Genomic DNA, 23,851 nt, shown 5'->3' on the forward strand with positions numbered 1-23,851 from the left:
TTGTGATCAAGTTAAATACAGTACACCCATATCTGAAACTTGTTATGTGTTTATGATGCCAGTATTAATAGATTACACTAACATTAGGCTAATAAAATCAAATAATACATCTGAGTGAAAAGATGAAGTTGTTTTTTTTGCTTTAATGACAGTTGCACTCAATCTGGCATTTCTTAGTTTTGTTATGTCATCATTTTTCTTTATTTTACATATTTCATTTTTGGAAATCCTAAAATATCTTCGGGGTAAATTTGTTTTTAAAATCGGGTTGTTTGGTCTTTTAAACCACAGTGTATTTATGCATTAAAAGCTAAATAAAAATAAAATAAATAAATATATTTATAGTATATTTTAAAAAATAACATAAATAGCATCAACTTATTAATAAAACATTTGATTCCAAAATATTATTACAATTTAAGGAATTACAGTACACTGAATGTATCCATAAAAAGTACATAAATAATAAAATAAAGAAATGTTATAATTATATTATATTTAAGATAAATATTTTAACTAACTAAACTAACTTATTAAATAAATAAATGGTTATGAAATTTTGTAGTAAATTATACTAAATCCATGAATACTATTTTTATTTAAAATAATTAATTCGATTTATTATATCTAATAAATAATAAGTAATAAGAGTATACATATATAAAAATACATAAATGCAAAATAAATGTGTAGTAAAGAACACTGTACAGAATACATGTAAAAAATATATATATTTAAAATATATTTGAAATAAGAATAATGACTATAAAATACATTTTTATACTTTGAGTGCAATTATGAAATCATTTAATGAATGATTTCATAATTACACAAAGTATAAAAAGGAAATAGAAAATATATTTATTTTATAGTATATAAATAAAGTCAACAGATTACTTAATATATGCTTATAAGCATAAAGTAAATAAATAATAAAATATACAATAAAATAAATATAATCATGGTGATCAAATTATTTTGAGAACATGACAACAGCACTATACTCATATTAACTTCTGCTGGTTATGGAGTTTAACGACAAATCAGGTGGTTTATATTCTAGTTTCATGTCCTTAGTCACCTTGGAGCCTGGCATTGATAAAGTGTAAGTCTCGTGTGTTAAAACATGAAGACAAAGCAGGAGAAATAAACATCCATTACATGTGACACATAACAGAGCCTTCGGTCCTCCTGAGAGGTCCAGACTGCTAAATAACTCCATCCCAGATGCAAAATCCATCAAGAACGCTCCTATATATTTTGACATGCTGTATTAATAGAGTTTCAAAATGTAAAACTGAGTTTAAGCTGAATTTTTCAGAGCTGCAGAAGTTTGGTTCCTTCCTGTAAGAAAGCAGCATACAGATTTGAATGTTCCTGGGAAAGGCAGGACGAGAAAGCAGCATGTGTGTGTGTGTGTGTGTGTGTGTGTGTGCATTGCCTGAAACTGTCTGAGTAAGAGAAGGGAGCTGGAGGTGTGCCATGTGTTGGCTCTGCAACCCCCACACTGCTTATTCTCTTAAAGCACTGAAGAGAGAGAGAAGATACACAAACATTTCTGTCCTCACCGAACAACACCAGCACAGAGATGCTGCAGACCAGTGAATACTAAAGGCATTTTATAGACATCATTAGTCCATTTTAATGCTTTATTTGAAATCTTCAGAGTTATTAAATATTATCAGTAATCAACCAGACTTCAACTTTATAATAACTTGAACTTTATAATAACTTTTTATTTGTCGCGGATACTATTTGAATACACTTAACTTATCTAAAATAATAATATAAATGTTATTTAGTGTAGTGAACAAACCCACAAGCCTTGATATCAAACTTTGGCATGTAACCCATCCTCCAAGTGCAATCACCACATATAGGTTAAGTTTTCTTCATAAAATAAAAATCTAATTCTCAGAATGGCCCTTGTAAAACCAGTATTCAGTGCACTAACAGCAGGGTTAATAACAATGCTATCGAGCACTGTAGTTCATTGGAGCTAGGTATGTAAATGTATGTAAAGCAAACAGTGCTCTCGTGTCTGGCATTATCTCTAATGGCATTAGATGTGTGTTTGCACTGTGTACTATAAAGGGGTTTTAACTGATAATATCTGAATTTTCATCATGATGGGGTGTGGACGCTGTGGGTAAACCATCACAGAAATAGGTGCTAATGATGCGTTTCAGTGCTGAGACTGAGGCTGATTATAGTATATAGGAATCTATTATATATTGAGCATAGATGAGGGCCATTACGCTGTCATGGTAATTATGAGAATCAGCCCCAACTCTCAAAATGTGACCGTTTCAGTCGCTGAACTTCATGACTTTCATTCAAAAGATGAATATGGCTGGCAGAACACAATGTCCAGGCTGTGAAGGAGCTCTTTGGAGAAATGTGGCACTGCGTGTGAGCTATCTGATGGCAATTGTTGTGATACTGCTTCTCCACTTAGTGATCATCTTCATCAATAAATGTGTTGCACGTGTCAGACAGTCTTCCTGAACGACCCCACTGCTTTCTACCCGCATTGGCTGCTAAAAACTCATGATTTTAAATGTTTATCTATTCATAAAAGTTACTTGATTTGATATTTAAGGTTCAAACTCAAACGTTTGATGGAAGACTGCTTGACTAAGTGACCATGCCAGTGTAACATATTTCTTATAGAAGGTTTTTTTTGGATAGCTCAATCAACCATGATGCACATGTCAGTGAGGCTGATTTAAATCTGACTCGCAACTTTTACAGATTCAGTTCCTGCCCTCTTCTCTAAACAAAATAACAGCATTTCAGTATTGGCCATGGCATAAGAATTGTGTTTAATTCAATACTATTAAAAACAATGTGGATGGAGTGTATTATATAATAGTATATACAATTGTAATATGTAAAGAATAAGTACACACACACACACACTGTATATATCATGAGATTACATTTAATAAAGTTAAATGCCTAATGCCTAATAAAGCTTGGTTTCTTTCCCAAAAGTGAACATGAATTCCCTTCCTGCCTCATTATGACCCAACTCTCAATACTGACTCTCACTTAGTGCTTTCACTGGCAATACCAGCGGCTCCGTCTCCCCCTGTAAAGTGCAGCAGTAATCTGGTTAGTCACATTGCACAGACTCTCTGTCCACTGCCTGCAAATCCCAAAGTAATTTAGACTCAAAAGAAGAGGTGGTGGTTTACGTCGCCATGACTGGCCGCCACATAGAATTTCACACCAGTGTGTTTTGTGATGCTTCACTATTTACTGTCATTAGATCAAATCCCGTCTCTAGCTTGCGCCTGCCGGAGACTCGCCACGGTGTTGAAAGGTTTAAAGAGGGTGCAAAACACCAACTTCAACACCCTACTTAATCTGACATTAATTCTCGTTAAAATTCAACAACCTTTAGCCTTGGAGCAAAGGCTGTCATAATCATATGATGCAATGAATATATAGATGAAAAGCTTTGTTAAACATGAATACTCTGAGTTGTTTTACCAATATTTCAATGTGTTGTATTTAACTTAACTGCATTGTTCAAGTGTCTGCTGTAAATTTCTTAATTTTAGAAATATCTGCTGTGACAACTATGGAGGGAAAGAGGATCTTTAATTAAAATATTTAACAAGCAAGAGTTCTGTTTTGAATATCAGCAAATTGCTTTTTTTCTTTATTATAGAAAATACATGTAATCATGGAAAGGTATGAATAAATAAAGAACAATTATACAATTACATTGATTTTAATCAAATATAATCAAATAGCAGTGGAAGCAGATAACTTGTTTCCATAATAAAAAAATAATGGTAGCTGTGACTTTTTATTTCATAATTAAGACTTTTTTATTGCAATAATGAGATATAAACCCAGAATTGCAAAGTATAATCAAGGAATTGGGATGTATAACTTGCCATTCTGAGAAACAAAGTCTAAATTGTAACATATAAACTCACAAATGTGGGAAAGGTGCAATAATTGTGAATAAAGTAATAATTTCCTTTTTCCTTTTTTATTTTGCTGTAAAAAAACAAACTGTGAAATGTAAATGCTGAATTCAGAGAAAAAAAGTCAGAACTCTGAATTGCAAAAAAGTTCAAATTCATATCGCCCAATCTGACTTTTTTTTTCTTCAGAATTGCAAACAATTTGGAGAAAAAAAAAGTTAGAATTGTGAGATCAAAAAACTAGAATTGTGAATATAATTTTTTTTATTTTTTATTGTTAGACAAAAAGTCCAATAACTTTTTTATTTTTAAAATCCTGTGGCAGAAACGAGCATTCCATAAGGATTTTTAAAAACCTATTCAGCTTAACAACCTCCAGGCTTGTAAATATTGTCAAGGTAGCTACCACCATTTCTACCACCTTTTCCCACTTGTCAAAGGTCATTGTGTGAGACCACCTTCTGGCCCCCTGCCACTAAAAGCTCGTTACAGGAACTCACAGCAGCCACTGGAGAGGACTGGCTCCGTAAAGAGCTATAAAGAGAGAGGATTTAACACAACGGTTATCCCAAAAAATGTTTTTATATTAGACACCCCTCCCCACATCATCTGTCTATTGAACAGCAAACAGAAATGGGTCACTAAGCGAAATGGGTCACTAAGCATATTTGTCAGACAAACCAAATTTGACGTGAGCTTGTGTCTGCGAATCTGCATGCAAGCATTATACTCAAGAAAACACATTTAGTAGACAAATATTATGATGCTGTTTCAAAAAGAAATACACACCTAAATCCCAAGAGACTCTTCTTGTTGGCTGGTTTACAAACAAACAAAAAACTATTCTTCCAGGGCTCGAACTGAGCATATGTGTTCAAACTTCAGTTCTTTGGTGTTTCAAAACACCCAGTGTAGTACAGACACAACAATATATTCAAACAAACTGAAACAAAAAATAATGTTATTTGCATTTCTTTAATTGATGGTCCATGTAAACATGCAAAACTGATGCCTTTGATGTTGTTTTTCATGGTCCTGAATGCGCAGTGTGTTTTTGAAACAGCAAAGAACTTGCTCTGTTTGAACAGCCCTTAACAGACAAAACGTGCAAACAAAAGACTCTGTTTAACTTTGAAGCGTTAAACATGGTGCCATGTTGTGTATTTAGAATTTGTCCTCTGTGCCTATTTCTACAAACACACTTGGACCACATGAGACATCAAACGTCTTCCCTCTTGCTCTGCTATTATAATGAAGAACTTGTTTGCCCATATAGCTGGCAGACAGTGATCTCTGGATTAGGGATTATCAATACTGCTAGATTTAGGCCACAGAGGCTCAAGATTATACACGAAGCATCCGTGTTTTGCATTGGTATAGTAGATACAGACTTGTCTGATATTAATCAGATTACGTTTGGTAGATGATGAGGGTTTCTGAGGCTATACAGGAGACAAGAATAAGGACGTGTCTCCATACTACAGGTCCATCCCTCCTGGTAATCAGTACATGGTAAAACCACAGTCTTTATTAGATTTAAGCTTGGAGAACACCACTATGGAAACACAGACGACAAAGCCTGTAGGCTTTCTGACCTACATGTCATTCCTGGATGAATTCAACAGGGAACACATTTGGACAACTGAAAAAAACATCCTTTTCTCCCCCCAACAAAAACGATGGAAATTCTAATCTCATGTATTATTGCATATCCTGATCAAAAGGTTTGCATAGACAAGTTAACCCCTGCTGAAAGATATGGTAACAACGCAATTTTGCTTTCATCTTTCTCTATTTATATGCATTCAAATGTGAAGTTGCATAATTTGTGCTAGCAAAACATAGGGAGTAAATTACTATAAATTTTTATGCATTAAAAGATCTCTTTCACCAGATATTATAGACATCCTAGATCCACAGAGGTTGTTTCAAGCATAAAGTCAATGTAGTAAGCCGAAAAGATAAGGAACGGTTTTCTAGTTAAAACAGCAAGACACCAAACAAAGTCATTTCAGCTGGACACGGCTGTCTGGCCTCCACTAGCATCTCGTTGAGAAGTCTTACAGCTTCATCATCTCTCTCTTGCTTTTTCCTTCCGAGATGGAAATATTCTCACTCTGGCGGAGCTTGTAGCTGATTTTTGGAGGCACGAGCACCAGCGGTTGGCGTCTTATCAGCTCAGTGCACACAGTCGAGGGACAGTCTGCAACGCCCAAGGTCACCGCTGCCTCGCATCTCAGAAAGAACAGAAAACTGTGTTTTGGATGCTCCTTTTCTTTTATTGATAGCACCACTGTCACTTGGGGAATGTGTTTTAAGTTTCCACTTAAAATTCAACCGAACTTTCTTTGGTATTGCTTGTTTATGAATATAAGGTGTTTCAGTCAAGATGAGGGCTGAATGTGCCTGTTTATGCGATACATAGCATTCCCCTACACATATCTTCAATAACATCATAGATAAAATGTATTAAATGAAAGTGCTTAAGTAATAATTTCCTATGTCCTATGTCTAGGCCCCCCCACAAGCATAGTGTAAAGAGTCTCGTCTTATTACTATACTATAGTAATTGAGAACCGCTCGGCTGCAGAGTTGAGGGACGTTTCTCCACACAGCTCTTGTCGTGGGAAGCTGGTGGGTTTTTCACACTGGTGCAGCCGGTGACAAATCTTTCACACTGGTGTCAGTGTCTCTCACCTCTGTTTTGACATATGACAAGTGGAGTGACACTGCCCCCTGCACACTTCATGCAGTTCCTGTCTCTGCATCAGACGACCGCATATTAGCAACACACAGATCCTCAGCATTGATGCTTTCATGGTAGCCAAACAGGCCCAAGAGAATGTGGTTAGATAAGGCACAGGCAAGATAAAATTATAAAGATATGAGGAATAATAGGTACAGATGGGTATTTAAATGGATTTTAACAAAGGAATTTAAAGGAAAATTTTGGATATAGTACAAAATAAGTGTCTGTGGCCTGTTGCTGAATAACACAAAATTAGGACTGGGTTCTGCCAACTACTTTGTTATATGATACAATAAATATTCTGAAACATTAAATGTCATAATTTAATACAGTGAAATGTATCACAATATCAAAATCAGAGCATAATAGAGTCTATATCAGGAAAAGAGTGTGAATCTGTTTTAGCTCTCATATAGCTTATCTTTTGTCCAGTAATGTCCAGCAACTATTCAAATTATGTTTTCTAATTTAAATAAATCTGACATAAACATTCACTTAAAAAGTTAAAGCAATAATACTGGCAAACAATACTAGGTATACATCTTTTAGATGATCTGCTTCTTAACTGTAGGTAATTATATACCTGAAAAAAAAAAGTGAAGTATCATTGCAGTCTTGTAAGAAATAGAATAACCATACATTAATGCAATTATATTTGCACATCTCTGGTAAAAACAAAACCAATGTTTACTGTGTCCTGTATTGACACAACGGAAGTCCTGTCAGTTGTTTCTTTTAGTAATGCTTTCCCTTCTGTATAACCAAGATAATAGTCAAAATATTTTTGTCAGCATATTCCTTCCAACACTGAAAATAATTTTTCCAATACTCCCTACATAAACATATATTTGCATTTAATAATGTTTATTAGCACTTGTAATTTATCATCAAATAAGTAAGAGGCAGATACAGCACCACAACAGGATGTTAATCAATTCTTTTAATGACAATAAAAACCACTAACTTGTGTGGTCTGCTAATTTTTTGTAAATATTTAGAGCACATGAATGCAGAGAGATGAGTTCCTTGACTTTGGTTCCATTAATCTCTTTTATAAGACTTAAGATGTAATTACTTTTTCTTTCTGTGTCTCTATCTCTCTCACTCTCTCTCTGTGTTATGACCTGAATCCATTTGCTAATAAAAAATAGCAGTAAAGCTAATAAAATAGCAACAAAGACCTCAATGGTCATTCAGGTCTTTTAAAGATTAGCTAAAGGTGAATAGTTGACTTAGTCAAGTGGTCTTTAGAGAAGAGTTAAAGGGATACTCCACCCCAGAATGAAAATTTTGTCATTAATCACTTATCCCCCCAATGTCATTCCAAACACGTAAAAGCTTAATTCGTCTTCAGAACACAATTTAAGATAATTTGGATGAAAACTGCGGGGCTTGTGACTGTCCCATTCAATGGCAAGTAAAATACAAGAAAAAGTCCAGAAAGGTATGAAAGACGTCGTCAGAATAGTCCATCTGCCACCAGTGGTTCAACCATAATGTTATGAAGCAACGAGAATACTTTTTATATGAGAAGAAAACAAAAATAATGACTTTATTCAACAATTCGTCTTCTCTGTGTCTCTCCACATCACCAAAGCACCATTTTGGAGAATATGAGTTGAACACAAACTGTGTACGATCTTCGTTGTCAGCCGCGCCACACTCTCTTCACCGAATTACATCTTCCGCCATTTTAGAGAGTATTACAATGAATATGCATGCTTTCCCCCAAGCGTAAATGACACTTATTACGCAAATTATGTTCATGCATGCGCTTTCCCCTGAACTTTAACAACGCTGATTATGTCTTATATGATCTTGCTCTGTTAGGCATAACTCGTGGGAGAAGAATGGTAGAGTAAATTGCTATTATTGTTTTCTTTCTCATAGCATCGCAGAACTGAAGTTGAGCCACTGATATCACATGGACTGTTTTACCAATGTATTTACTACCTAGAAGATGAGCCACCTGACAGCTGTGAATGCTTGTAACCGTCCGGCTCTCAACCAGATTCCCTCGACTGGTCAACAGCTACACTGTGCTCGCAGAAACCGAGACACTGTGCTAATTCATGCAAGAGTTTGAATGTAAAAGCTGCTCTGTCTTTCTGAATCCACCTTCCCCCTCCCTCCCATCTCGCTTCTTTCGTGTCTGCCGGTCCTGTGGGCTTTGGCCATCCTGCTCCAAAGCTTTGCTGTGATGTGTATGGAGCCAGACTGCACTATGGGAGATGCTGACTGAGAGAAGAGGTGACAGTTTAGCACACAGACAGGAGAGGGACAAAGCCATCCAAACACACCGCAGGGCAGAGCGTCCTTTGGGCTTTTAGCTCATTTACAGTGTGAGTGTGTGCGTGTTCATCTGCCATTTGCCTGAATGACAAATAAAGCATATCTAGTTTCAAAGCATTGAGTTGTTTGTACCTAGAAATTGTTTTTGCCTGAATTGAGCTTTCTGCATTGACAGCTTGACACACTGTGTTTAAAATCACATTGTGCATTTGAATACCTCAGACATCTTAACCTATCAATTACTCTGGAATGATTAGTAAATGCATGCACAGTCAGTTGCTTCAGATTTACACATTCGAATGATCCAGAGTTTCAGTGCACACAAGACAAGATCTGTAAACAAGCATTTAGTATGAAGGACAGTAAATCCCAACAACGGGATTTAAATCTAAGCAGGATGCTTAACCCCATTCATATCTGCAGAGGAAAAGAAACACCACAGATGATGAATACAGAGTCTGCTGTCCTACGTCATGACATTAAACCTCATGGATCAGATTAGATGACCTGCAAAAGCTTAATGTATATTTCTCTCACTTTAGATCTGGCCTTTTTTACATTTACATGTAGTCATTTAGCGAACACTTTTATCCAAAGCGACTTACAAATGAGTACAATGGAAGCAATCAAAATCAACAAAAGACCAATGTACTCAAGTGCTGTTAGTAAATAGAGTTCAAGTCTAAAAGGGGCATGTTTTTAAAAGAATAGAATTAGAATAGAGTGCTAGAGTTAGAGGGTCAAATAAAGATGGAAGAGATGCGTTTCAGCAAATTCTTGAAGATCTGCTCGGATTGAGTTGGGCAAGTCATTCCACCATCAGGGAACATTTAATTTAAAAGTCTGTGAAATAGATTTTGTGCCTCTTTAGGAAGGCATAATAAAGCAATGTTCAGTTGCATAATGCAAGCTTCTAGAGGGCACATAAGTCTGAAGTAATGGGGTGCAGAGCCAGTGATCGTTTTGTAGGCAAACATTAATGCCTTAAATTTTACGCGAGCATTTATTGGTAGCCAGTGCAAACTGTTAAACAGAGGTGTGACATGCATTCTTTTCAGCTCATTAAAAATGTATCTTGATGCCACATTTTGGATTAATTGTAAAGGTTTGATAGAGCTGGCTGGAAGACCTGCCATGAGAGCATTTCAATAGTTCATCCTGGACAGAAAAACAGCTTGAACAAGGAGTTGTGAAGCACATTGTGAAATAAGGGCCTAATTTCCTTTAATGTTAATTAAAACCAGGCAGTTTTAGCAATGTGGTCTGAAAAAGTCAGCTGATCATCAATCATAACTCCAAGGTTTCTGGTTGTTTTTGAAGGAATTATGGTTGATGTGCCTAACTGGATGGTGAAATTGTGATGAAACAATGGGTTTGATGGAACCAAAAGCAATTATATCTTGGCAAGGTTGAGTTGAAAGTAATGGTTCTTTATCCAGCAAGAAATGACTGTTAGACAAGCTGAGATGCGAGCAGTTATAATCAGAACATCAGGATGGAATGAGATGCAGAGTTGAGTGTCATCAGCATAGCAGTGATATGAAAAGCCATGTTTCTGAATGACAGAACTAGTAATGCCATGTAGACAGAGAAGAGAAGCTGTCCAAGAACAGAGCCCAGAGGAACCTCAGTAGTTAGATGTTGAGACTTGGACACCTTACATCTCCAGGATACCTTGAAGGACCTCTCTTCACAGCAGTTCAGTCAGTGTACTGTTTGGGTAAATAAATTACTCTGGGATATTGGTTTGTTTGAACTCAGAGGGAGTGTCAGCCACATTAAAAAAAGTTTATGGTAACACTTTAGTATAGGGTCCAATTCACACTGATAAGTAGTTGCTAATAAGCATGTCTATTATTAACATATTGGCTGTTTATTAGTGCTTATAAAGTACATATAAATCATGACATCCATAATCCTACCCAATACCCTAAACTTAAAAAACTACCTTATAAACTATTAATAAGCAGCAAATAAGGAGTTAATTGAGGCAAAAGTCATAGTTAATGGTTAGTTAATAGTGAGAATTGGACCCTAAAATAAAGTGTGACCAAGTTAACAGCTTAATTCATTTGTGGATTAATGCTTATTGGAGACGCGAACCTTTTAAAACTATTCAGTTCGATTTGGTGAACTTGTTCAAAAAGATCCGGTAACATCGAATGATTCATTCGTGAACCGGATATGACAAACTGCTTTGATTTGAACTCTCTCACAACAGACCCGGAAGAGAAGACAATGCTGAATAAAGCCGTAGTTTTTGCTATTTTTGGACCAAAATGTATTTTCGATGCTTCAAAATATTCTAACGGACCCTCTGATGTCACATGGACTACTTTGATGATGTTTTTATTACCTTTCTGGACATGGGAGCTCTCGGACTAAATCTAAAATATCTTAAACTGTGTTCCAAAGATAAATGGAGGTCTTACTGGTTTGGAACAACATTTTTGGGTGAAATAATGCTTTAAGAATTCAAGTTCAGTTGCAGTTTTGCTTGGTTCATTGTAAAAATGTACTGTGTATAATATCAGGATTTGTTATGGCACCCATGCGATAAAATTACACCACTAGACTATCATGACTGGTAGTCTTATGAAGAAGTGTCAGAACGGTCTCTGGCATCATTAAAAAAAATAAATAAATAGGTGCTGGTGGTTGTTACAGAAAGCAACATACAGTAGTGCACTATGTAGAGTTAAAGAAGCAGTGCAGATATTAGCAATCTCGCTGTCGACAAAATTTTCTACCGCCCATCATCTCTTTCGGCTTAGCCTGATGCTCAGTATGCAAATCCATTGCCGTGTGTGTGCTCACGTGTCGGTCCAGTTGACAGCAGCATGCAAATGTTTCGTCCCTTAATCCTAACATGAAACAAAGAGGACGCAGCTCCCTCACCCGTCCTCATGGGACACAAATGGGAATGAGTGGCAGTAAAGAGGAGGAGAGGTGACTGACCGGGATGCATTTTAAGCCCCTAGCGACAAATGCGTTTGTGGTTGCGAGCACGTCGCAGCACGTAGCCTTGCTCACGCAAGCGCGGCAGAGCTTTCATATCTGCATAAACAATGTCAAACGGCTGTCACATCAAATAGTTTGCGTTTGCCTGTTCTGTCCCCTGTTATTGATTTTGTGACAACTGTGTGGAAAAAGCACATGAGGGACAGATGCGGTGATTGACAGCTGGCAGAGGCTTCTCCGTTTCACTCAGCATTTTCCATAGCTGTGCCATTCTGCTGTCAGACTCAGTCATGATGGGGTTTGGATGATTAAGCAATATCACACAAGTAAGAGTGCTGTTGTACTGAATAACAGCATGGATACGGTTCAAGCAAATAAGTAACGCGAACTTGGGTTCTGCAGCAGGACAGTGATCCAAAACACACCAGCAAGTCCATCTCTGAATGGCTGAAGAAAAACATTGAGATGCTGTGGCATGACCTTAAAATGGTGGTTCATGCTCAGAAACCCTTCAATGTGGCTGAATAACAACAATTCTGCATAGATGAGTGGATCAAAATTGCTCCACAGTGGTGTAACAGACTCAAGTTATCGGAAACGCTTGATTGCAGTTGTTGCTGCCAAGAATGGCCCAACCAGTTATTAGGTTTAGGGGGCAAACACTTTTTCACACAGGGCCATGTAGTTTTGGATTTAGTTTTTCCCTTAATAATAAAAACCTTCATTTAAAAACTGCATGTTGTGTTCACTTGTGTTATCTTTTACTAATATTTAAATTAGTTTGATGATCTGAAACATTAAAGTGTGACAAACATGCAAAAAAATAAGAAATCAGGAAGGGGGCCAACACTGTTTCACACCGCTGTAGTATAAACAACAGAAAAATAAATAAAAATAAATTCAGAACTATAATAACCCTGATCGTGATTGAAAGTGTCATAAAAAATAAAAATAAAAAAATAAAATAAATAAATAAATACATAAATAATAATAATAATAATAATAATTATTATTATAATTATAATTATATATATATATATATATATATATATATATATATATATATATATATATATATATATATATATATCTTTTAATGAAAAGTTTAAGCTAATCTGAAACAGGACAGGTTCCGTTTTCTATTCTGGAACACCACGAGAAAAAAAAAACAATGTCCCAGTGCGGTTGCACTCTTGGAACCAGCACTAACTGTTGTGCAATTAAAAATAGAGTATGTTTGTGCATTGGGCTGTGAGCGTCAAAAATCATGCTGTGTGACAGGAGTAAAAAGTTGATGCTCCAGATGTTGCTTTTAAACCAGTCGTGCACGATTTATGAAGCAACATTCTTAATCAGATTGAAATTCAAGCTGTGCTGAAAGCAGCCAGTGCATAAAAAAGCACAGCGCGTCTTTTGAGTTATTCAAAGCATAGGAAATTAAATCAAAGGGTCTGCCACAAAAGTGCTGAGTTACATGCCTCTCCTCATGTTCGATGGCCGTCAGCACCCGTGACGCTTCCTCACCAGAGCTTTCATGTGGTGTCACGCAAATTGACACTTTATTGATGTAATGCACAGGACTGCGGCGCAGCCTGAACGATAGGCTGTCATCGAGCTCCGCCATCAGCACTGCTACAGACTCCATAAAACTGCTCAACCTTGACACTTCATTAAAACTTTTTTATTTTTTCTGTCGCGCTTTCAATACTCCATTCTCTGCGATTGGCCGGAGTTATTCACAAGGCTAGTCTGAAAAGATGACTCATCTAATCCTACATCCATGTCCTATTTTATCTGCCCTATAACGCATTTCCTGCATTATTTCTTTCTTTTTAAGCAGCATAAAGTCCTGAGGTCAGAAAGGATGTTAAGTCCAGACAGAATTTTTATGCCTACTTATTCTGGAGGTGACCGTATATGCACGCTTTATGATGGCGGAGATATGGATTTAGATAGATCATTTTACAGTGCTCCCAGAACAGCTTGTTTGTGGTTGTTCAGTTTAACCTTCTGGTCTATAAGATTTGACCCCTGATTTATCAACGTAAACTGCCAGCATGCACACATTCAGATGATGCTTTCTTCTCTGAAACAAGCTGATCTTATTCCCCGATACCATCTTTATCTCTGAGCCAAACAGAAGGAGATTATCAAGCATACTGGAGCATAACGTTAACTAACCTTATTTTCTAAGAGGAAATTGATCACAAAAATACATTTTGCCATTCACATTGATTCATTGGGCAGATGTGTTTGTCTAAGGTGATTTACGGTGCAATTCAATGTTTTATAGTATGTGTTAAACACACTAAGCTTCAGTGTAACTCTATGGAAGCTTGTTTGCACTATGCAATAAAAACGAAAAGAAAAGGAAATTGTGATTGTGTCCCAATTCTGACTTTTTTCATCTGAATTCTGAGTCCTTCTGAATTTTTACATATTGCAATTCTGTTCTGTTTGTCTCAGGTGTAAATCAAAAATAAAGAGAATTTACTTTTCATATCTCTCAATTCTGATTTTTCTTCTCAGAAACAGTCAGAATTATGAGAGAAAGTTGCAACTACCCTTTTTTAATATTATTATTTATTTTTTACGGCACAAACAAGCTTCCCTATGATTCCCAAGCAGTGTATTTGAATTTAATGAATACATTTTTTTTGTTCATTAATTTAACTGTTATATTTGATTACTTAATTTCAGCTATGACTAAATATTCAAACTGCCAGTAGATTAAATTAACAACTAAATTCATGATTTTTCAGTTCTTTTAAAGAAAAACAATTATAAATGTCCCTTAAAAATTAAAACAAGCTGAATTTCTCTGTAAACTGTTCATAAAAAAATATTTGAAAATGCTGTTTAAAATGTAACAATATATACACAAATTGTTGTAAAATTAATGATTTGCACAAAAATTTTGGTATCAATGAAGGGTACTTGAGGCAAATCAGTGCACTTGTCAGCCGTATTTGAACATTACTGAGTATCTATTTTCTATTTTATCAAAAATACATTTCAATAACATTTTTCAAAGCAGAAATAAAGTCTGACAACAATAAAATCATAAATTGTATAAATCATTCTCAGGCTGATGCAAATACATGGAAATGGGCTCCTTTAACTGTAAGACTGGACTCTGGATGGCATAGTATGAATAACGCATTCTTCACACTTGTGCAGTCTCTGGCCTTGGAAACACTGAGCTAAAGCATCACGTAAAGCAGCAGGAAGCATTAGCGTATCATTAAATGCAGAACTTGCCCTCAGCTGGAATTGATCATCTGTCATAATGGTGCACTGCTAATGGTTCTGATGCATTTCTACTGCAGGAAATACAAACATTATTAAAAACTCGTGAAAAATCTGCACTTAACGTAAAATATGACGCCAGCTACCTGAAAACAAAAAAAGTATCATTATCGGTTTCTGAACTGAACATGTGCCTTCAGTGTCAACATTTTATTTGCACTTATCTGACACCAACATACCCAGACACAAGCCGTCATCCGCAAGGACACGTTGACTTGTGCTCAGCACGGCGATGCTGGCGATCGCCAGTTGATAGTGTCACGTCAACGCAGTGCTTGACTCAAGTGCCAGCTGTCCGTCACTCAGTGGGTCACTAAGTGAGCCGGTTCAGTTGCAACCTCCCTCAACCTATACAGCCTCAGTCCATCCCCTATCACTGACACAATCGCTTTACACGGCCGGATTGGCAGATCCCACAGGATTGACAGCGACTATGACCACTTGGGAGCATAAAGACAATGTCAGTCAGCTCTTTGCAAGTGCACTTTTTTTATAAACAAGCTGTCCTGATGAGCTTTTATGAGATAAGGGTAATACCTGAGTTTAGGGACCAATTCTCATGACCATCACCATCATTATTTATATAGTGCTTTTTACAATGCAGATTGTCTTAAAGCAGCTTTACATTATTACAGTATTAACTAGTTGCTTATTAGCATGCCTATTATTAAAATATTGGCTGTTTATTAGTGCTCATAAAGCACATATTCTGTATGATAATATTCTACATCCCTAATTCTATCGAATACCTAAACTTAACAACTACTTTACTAACTAGAAGCAACAAATTTGGGAGGTCAGGGAGGCAAAAGACATAGTTAATGGTTTGTTACTGATGAGAATTGGATATTAAAATAAAGTGTGACCAAAATTGGATACGGTTTAATTTCTATTTAATGAATTTAAGGCATAAGACAAAATTATGAAAGTAACATCTTAAATCTGCATACTGCTCATACTGCAGAAACAGTACATATGTTAACATGCTTTAAGTCATGCCAATTACATGCAGTGTTAAATCACCTTTACCTTGTAAACATGCACACACACACGCTTCTCTTGAGCATACAGGTATGATGTTCCTCCAGCTTCTCCCATCGCGTCTTCTGTAATCTAAATTTAGTTTGCATTTGTTTTCTCCCCAGTGGTGGTTGACTCCTGGTAATGAAATTAAGCTCTATTGCCTTCAGGGGCCATTCCACACAGAGAGGGAAAAACGAAAAAAAAAGTGTCATCCTCTCCCAAAGCCAGGAGAGAAAAATGACCACATGCCGCACTGTAACATGCTGACTCATTTCAATGAAGTACATGACATGCTTTTATAGACTTAAGGGATCATTTTGACATTAGATTCAGCAAAATACAACCACTTTTGAGGATAAAAAAATATTTCCAATAAATACTGGAGGGGAAATCCTGTCCAGAAAGATGAGGTACAGAAACAGAGCCACAAAGATTGTGTCTAACGGCAAAACTTGTTTTCGTTATTGTAAAAGTGAACATAAGCAACATAGTGTATCAGTGTCATTCTGTGCAGCTGTTGCCAATATTATAGTAAGCTACTGAAGGAAAATTGAAAATCAGAGACAGAGCTTTGGCTTAGTAGCTTCCGCAGATCATTAAGCCACGGTGCTCATGTGAGAATTACAGGTTCGATTCTACATTGTCCTAATCAGTTTCTGTATTTTCATTTTCATTAGATAAATCTCCAGGGGGGAAAGCAGCTGTCAAAGCAGTGCAAATAAAGCTGATGTGCATTATTCCTCAAGCAATATCCCCGCTATCATTTCATTTGTTCCTCAGCACTCAAATTAGCATGTGCTCCCTGTAACACGTCTCATTTTCAGACAAAGGCCTTCTTTTAACAATGATGCAACTCTCTGAAGCACCCTCTTGAAAAGGTCAGAGATGAAAAGAGGCTTGTGTTTCCCGCTCTGATTCGATTGCCTGTAAACAGTGTTGCTGTATGACTCGAGACACGTTTGACATCATCTGAATGGGACGCCGACGAGGGATTTTGGGGCCTAGATTGTCTAAGGCAAAACACATATTCAGCCCGTCATGTGAGACACTATAGCTGATTGGGATGCAAATCAGTTTCTTCTGAGCAGGTGCGGCCATTAGTTTCCTGTCAGGAGGAGCACATGGCCATTTTCTACTGAACCTCCTGTCTATGAGGTGGACCTTCATTTACTATAATTCAGTTAGCATATGTTTGTAAGACTCCGGGTTTGTACACTGGACTACAAGGCATCGAGTGCTGCATAATCCTAACTTGATTATATCACAATTTGATTCCCAATTGGATTATGCTGTCATTCACCATAAACTGTCCTCCATCAATCACGTTTCCCATTAGCTTTCGATGGTACGGCCATTATGTGGTCAGATCATGCGGTTAGTCTATATTTACTTCTGTTAGAGGGGTTATAAAGTTAAAGTCAAGAAGGCTATGTGATTTATCACAGGATGTTTACAGGCAGCCTGGGAGTCTGATCTGGATGTCGGAAGGGATACGCAATTATGCATGAGGTCTGTAGATCATTCAGGGAATTTGTGTACAAATTTGAACAAGAATCTCGCTGCTAACAGAGCTCAAATTGGGAAAAGAGTGGGGAAAGAAAGAAACTTAATTTTGAATCAAGGTGATCCCAAGCCGAATATTTGTGTTGAATAATTACCTCAGCAATATTTGTATCATAAATTAAGGCTTAAATATGACATTAAATCTGCCCCAGTCTTTATGTGCACAATTCATCAATGCACAGTTGTGCAAAGAGGAGAAGAAAAAAAAAGTTTGTTTTAATAAGGTTTCATCAAATTTTAATAACTCTGAAACAATTCCCGGCGTCATTCTGATATGAAAAGTTTCATATGAGTATTTTCAATGTTTAATACTCTGTTATTCAAATCCATTTCACTCACATCATTTCACATTATGGAAATAATGTGGTGCGAAAACCTTTTTGTGTCGACTATAATGGTATTTTGGTGATTTGGTATGATTTAAAGGGGTGCACCCAAAAATGTCCATCATGTATTCTTTCCAAACAAAATTATATTCTTTCAGTGAAACAAGGGAACATATTTGAAAATAAATAAATGTCTCAGGCTGCATCCAGAATTACATAGAGTCTTTATATTTCCATCTCTTTGATTAAAAAGTATCTAACTGGCAAAGATCCTGTGCCACACATAATTATACACCCTTCCCTTTAGAGACTTTGAAAGCACACATATACTTGCAATACAGCATTTTGGTCTTCTTTCTCATTTAGTGCTCGAGAGCAAGGGGAACAAAGATCTGGCAGAATCTGACACATCTGGAAGCACAGCAGGTTACGAAACACGGAGATACAAAAACGACAAGAATATCAAACAAAAGGAGAGGGCCAACTACAGAGACTTCTCCTGGCCTGTTTCCAGAAGAGCTGCCTGTCTAGCGTTCTGCGCTCTTGTACTCTCTTTGACATCCTCTTCTAGTTAACATACATTTTGAACGATGCTGACAGTCTGGTTTATCAGTGTGCAGATTGCATGAGGACCTTTAAGAAACCCTTCCACAATCTCCACACAATCACTCATTCTTTCACATCTGCTAGGTAGATAAATGTTTTCTGAAAAATGGCAATGGAAAGTTACACTCAGTATGCAAAGCAAAGCAATTTTTTGTAATTATTCATACAGCAGAGCCCATTTAGTATAATAAATAGAAATACAATTGTTAACTAAAATCAAACCATACTGGTATGCTGCACTTGTTACAGAATGAAGTTGTGCAACACTCATGAAAAACTGCATAAACTTGGTTTTTATTACCAGTGGCTCACTAAAAACGTTGAAGGGAGGAGTGATTCAGTACTTTGCTCTCTGAGGCATAACATGTTTCTCTCAACATGAGAGACCGAAGCTGCCATTCAGGTAGCAAACAGTGTTTTATAATTTGCTCCTAACTGAGAAAGGCTCCCAACTTCATGTAAACTGCCTATTCTCTTGCATTTCTGTTGACAGATAAAGTTACAGATGACCACAAAGTGAAAACATTGCATGAATATAACTCTTGTCAAATCCATAGCAATTTATATAACTATACCTGAGCACCTATTGTTTCAGAATGCATGCTGTTGCCTACATGCTGACAGACACTACCTGTTTCCACAACAAAGCTTATATTATGATGTAACAAATATTATGTGGGTTCCAACGAAAGAAACTAAAATAAGGCTGTTCCCAAGTAAGCTTTCCATGAGATGTGTGGTAAAGTCTTTGTAGTCTGACTCAATGTTTAAATAACACTCTCTTTAAACTCTTTTTAAGAAAGGACCGATTTATAATGTAACCTTGCTTATTTCACACCAGCTGTTCCGGTGTTGTGAAGGCTGTGCTTTATTTTATTAAAGTAATATAGCAGTAAACCATATCTAAGGGTCATAACTGAGCACTCTCAAAGGAGAGCAAAGTAAAACAGTTCCAAGACAACTTATAAGGAGAGAAATACATCCAAACATGAAACACGATGTAAAACTCAATGGTAATTGTGAGAATGTAAACAAAAATAAATAATATTATGATGTATAAAAAGATATAAGGCTGCAGTTGGGAAGTTGCAAATAAGTCGAAGTTGCAAAAACTACAGTCACATTATGAAAAAGTGACAATTACCTAAACAATCATCACAGAGTAAGATAAAGTTGCAACTACAAGAAAAATAAGGTTGCACTGTAAAAAATTCAGTGGGAGATGCTAGAAAGTCACATTATGAGATGTAGAGTCACAATTTCCCCCAAAAATGTCATTGTGAAAGTGTCAGTGTAAAATTAAGTCAAAATTACAAGAAACAAAGTTGCAACTACAAGAAATACAGTTGCATTGTAAAAAAAAAATCAGTTGCAAATACTAGAAATTCATATTGTGAGAAGTCGCACCATCCACCTAACAAATTGTTTTTTAATTGAGAGACTCACAGTGTAAGACTAAATCACAATTACAAGAAAGAAGTTTTAACTACAAGAAATAAGTTGTAAAGTTGTAAATACCAGAAAACCACATTGTGAGATATACAATAAAGTAGCAATTACACCAAAGCAGTTTCAATTGTGCATTATGAGATTAAGTCACAGTTATGAAAAACATTTGCAACTACAGGAAAAAAAAAGTAGGATATAAAGGTGCAAATATGAGAAAGTCACATTGTGAGATATAAAGCCCACAATTACCAAAATAAATGGCAACAAATGAATTCATATTGTAAAATAAAGTCTGTTATCAGAAGCAAAGTTGTAACTGCAAGAACTAGTTGCATTGTGATGAAGCTGCAAATACAGCAAAGTCAAATTGTCACATTTTGAAGTTACTGAAAACGGTTGCAGTTGTGAAAAATGAAGTCACATTGTGAGAAATAAATCTGCAAATACAGGAAATAGTAACACCGTGAGGCATTAACCTGCAGCTAAAGGTAACAGTTGCAGTTACTAGAAATAAAACTACACTAATGTCTCATAACATCGCAACTACTGAAAACAGTTGCAGAGAAATTAAGTCATATTGTGAGATAAAGCATTGCAAACACAAGTACAGTGATAAAGTTGAAGTTAACTGAAATGGTTGCAACTGAAAGGAATAAAATTACACTGAGATTTAAATGAGCAAATTAAGGAAAGTTAAGAATATGAAGTCACAAGTGCCAAAAGCAAACATCACATTTCTTCTTAATCTTAGAATATGAAACTGGTTTCCATACACTCATGAAATCTGGCACTTTCAATTTAAGCAATAAGCAAGCATCTGTTGAATATCCTGTCATAGAGATGTGGGAATGATGAATTGCTGTTTCATAAATATCTGACATTTTCATTTTGATATGACTTTGATTTAAAAAAAAAAAAAGGAGAAGAAACTTTTAACACATCATTCCTATTAGAAAGTAATAAAAGGTTTCTTACAGCATTCTCATGTGGTGGCACGTCTGCCCCGGAGGTGAATTCTGTGACCCTTTTACAGTTGGCTGGCATAAGCCACCATGCCCAGTGTTTTGGGCTTGCCACCTTTCCTGTACTGTGAGAATTCAACTGTGAGATTAAAAAGAGCTAACGAACACAAATGTTGTGACCTACCCTCTAGCTAACACAGAGTCAACCCTGTCGCACTCTCAGTGTGTGTGGCCGCACACTCAGACATTCACACAGCAGGGCAAGTGCAGTGCATTACTACAGGATTTATAATGTTTATGAACTTTGTACAGTATATGCAGTTACATTCATTTTCAATTTTGAATTCTGCTAACAAACTACTCAAATGCTAGATAGATTGTCCATGAAAGCAAACACAAGTATTCCTTTTAATAGTTTAAAAAGCATCTCATGAATTCCCTGATGAAACTGGTTAAAAAAAAAAAAAGATGCATATATATCGTAATAATGTAGAACATATTACAGGTCTTATAGAAGTGCTCATTAAAATGCGTCATTTTGCAGAGTGGGTCCACGCTGTGCCCTTACCAGCTCTGAGTCATATGTTGCCTTATTTCTCGCCACCCACAGATCTGCGGAGGATGACGGCAGGATTTATGGGAATGGCGGTGGCCATCATCCTCTTCGGCTGGATCATTGGGATGCTGGGATGTTGCTGGGACCGTGGCCTCATGCAGTATGTGGCAGGTCTACTCTTCCTCATGGGTGGTAAGTCAACTCGAACCAAGCCAGCATGGACAATATAGGCTGTTTACAAGATGTACACAGATAAAATTATAGTTAAGTCAAGGTATGTTGCGTCATCTGTAGAAGTAAATATATATATATATATATATATATATATATGAGGGAGAGAGAGAGAGAGAGAGAGAGAGAGAGAGAGAGAGAGAGAGAGAGAGAGAAGAATAAATAAAATCTATACAAGTATAAATAATGTGAGGATGTTAACATTTTCCCTGATGACCTAATTATTATAAATTATGCTTCTTGAATGAATGAAATTTGGTCAAAATTCAACTTAATTGCTTAGCTTATTTTGGCTCAATGTATAAACCATAATGTTATATAATGTAATGTAATATATGAACTGAAAGTGAATAAAAAGTCCTTTCACCTTAAAAACACATCAGTTGTATCTCCTGCTCCACTGAACTTGAACAAGCTGGAAGTAGATTTGGAATGTATGATAAGTGATTTTGAGACCAAAATTAAGCCATGTTTTTGGATAATAAATGAATTTTTTAATAAATTATTATTATATGTTATTATTTTAAAAAAATATTGACATTACTTAAAAAAAAAAAAATAAATTTAAAACAAAAATGTATACAATGCCTGCATTTTTGCTAGGTTTCCAACCATGTCCTTGAAGGCACAAATTTTGGATGTCTGACTTATCTGACCTATGCACTTAGGTCGTGGAGTCTCTATTAATGAGCTGCTGATGAGTTGAATCGGGTGTGTAAGATTAGGACGATTTTATAAAAATAAATAAGAATGTTTAATGTTGATGTGCTCCCTCCAGGAAAAGGGTTGGGAGACACTATAGCCCCTTTCACACTGGCATTCCGGCAAATACAGGGGTAAAGTGTTCCTGGAATTGTTCCCTGGTCGCTAGATTTGGCACTTTCACACTGCCAGTGATGACCCGGTATATGTGCGTGCTTTCACACACAACCCTTGAAGATCCCGTAACGACACGTGACATCAGCGCGTGACGTGTAATGTAAGAGTCGACAACGCTTGGCACGTTATACTTTAACTGAAGCAAGCAAACGATCTCTGCGTCAGCGCGGAAAGTGAGGAACTAACTGATCTCTGCTTCATTACAGTTTGCACATATGTTTTCGTCGCGAATGTTGATCTTCCTTCAAAACAGCCGGTAAAAAAGTCACGCCATAACGCGCGTCATCACTTCGATACGGAATTAGATCTGTCTTTTGTTCACACAGCGCTCGTTCCAGATCGATTACCGCAATGTTACTATGTCCCCGACCCGGGTTCGATTTGGTAATCAATTCCGGGACGTGGTTGCTTTCACACAGAAGGCGACCAGGCAATGTTATGGGAATATTGCGGGTCCGACGTGCAGTGTGAAAGGGGCTTATGCTAATTTATCTGAATGGGTAAATGGGGAAAAGGCTTTTTTGACATAAAAATGAATCCCATAAAGCCCATTAAATAAAATATCAACACAATGAACACACTTTAGTAAAAATAAGATTTTTTTTTTTTTTTTTTGATTTTTTGGAAACCTACAAAGAAGAGGCATTTTGAAAAAAAAATCTCCAAAATGTTATGTGTCTGTGAATATAAAATAATAATAATAATAATAATATAACATGATATAAATGAAAGAAAACTATATGGATAAAAAAAGTATATATAAAATGTTTACATATTCAAGAATCATTCAATAATACAATTATATATAAATGTACATATAAGTATATATTTTATTATATTATATACAGTATTAAATTTTGTATAATTTCAAAATGAAAGAAAATTTGATAAGAATTAATGTATATTAATTACATAAATAGCGAATTTATTAGATAATTTAATAAAAGCACTTAAATATATATAGATCTAAAATTCAAAGTCACAAACAAAGCATATGTTTA

At 36.1% G+C, this 23,851-nt stretch overlaps 1 protein-coding gene and 1 long non-coding RNA gene across 4 annotated transcripts in view; one reads left to right on the plus strand and one right to left on the minus strand.

Moving 5' to 3' along the window:
- Positions 1-21,878, minus strand: part of LOC113063052 (uncharacterized) — a 57,186-nt gene extending 35,308 nt beyond the window's left edge. For both annotated transcript variants that reach the window (XR_003278620.1, XR_003278619.1), the window contains exon 1: positions 21,753-21,878. This is a non-coding gene — a long non-coding RNA (uncharacterized LOC113063052). The remainder of the gene's footprint in view (positions 1-21,752) is intronic.
- The window catches only part of LOC113062970 (transmembrane protein 178B-like), an 81,448-nt gene that overhangs the window by 52,492 nt on the left and 5,105 nt on the right, over positions 1-23,851 (plus strand). For both annotated transcript variants that reach the window (XM_026233086.1, XM_026233095.1), the window contains one exon: positions 21,795-21,932. In XM_026233086.1, coding sequence (XP_026088871.1) covers positions 21,795-21,932 — 138 coding nt within the window. The remainder of the gene's footprint in view (positions 1-21,794; positions 21,933-23,851) is intronic.

This window comes from Carassius auratus, chromosome 4, assembly GCF_003368295.1.
Source record: "Carassius auratus strain Wakin chromosome 4, ASM336829v1, whole genome shotgun sequence".
Classification (NCBI taxonomy): Eukaryota; Metazoa; Chordata; class Actinopteri; order Cypriniformes; family Cyprinidae; genus Carassius; species Carassius auratus.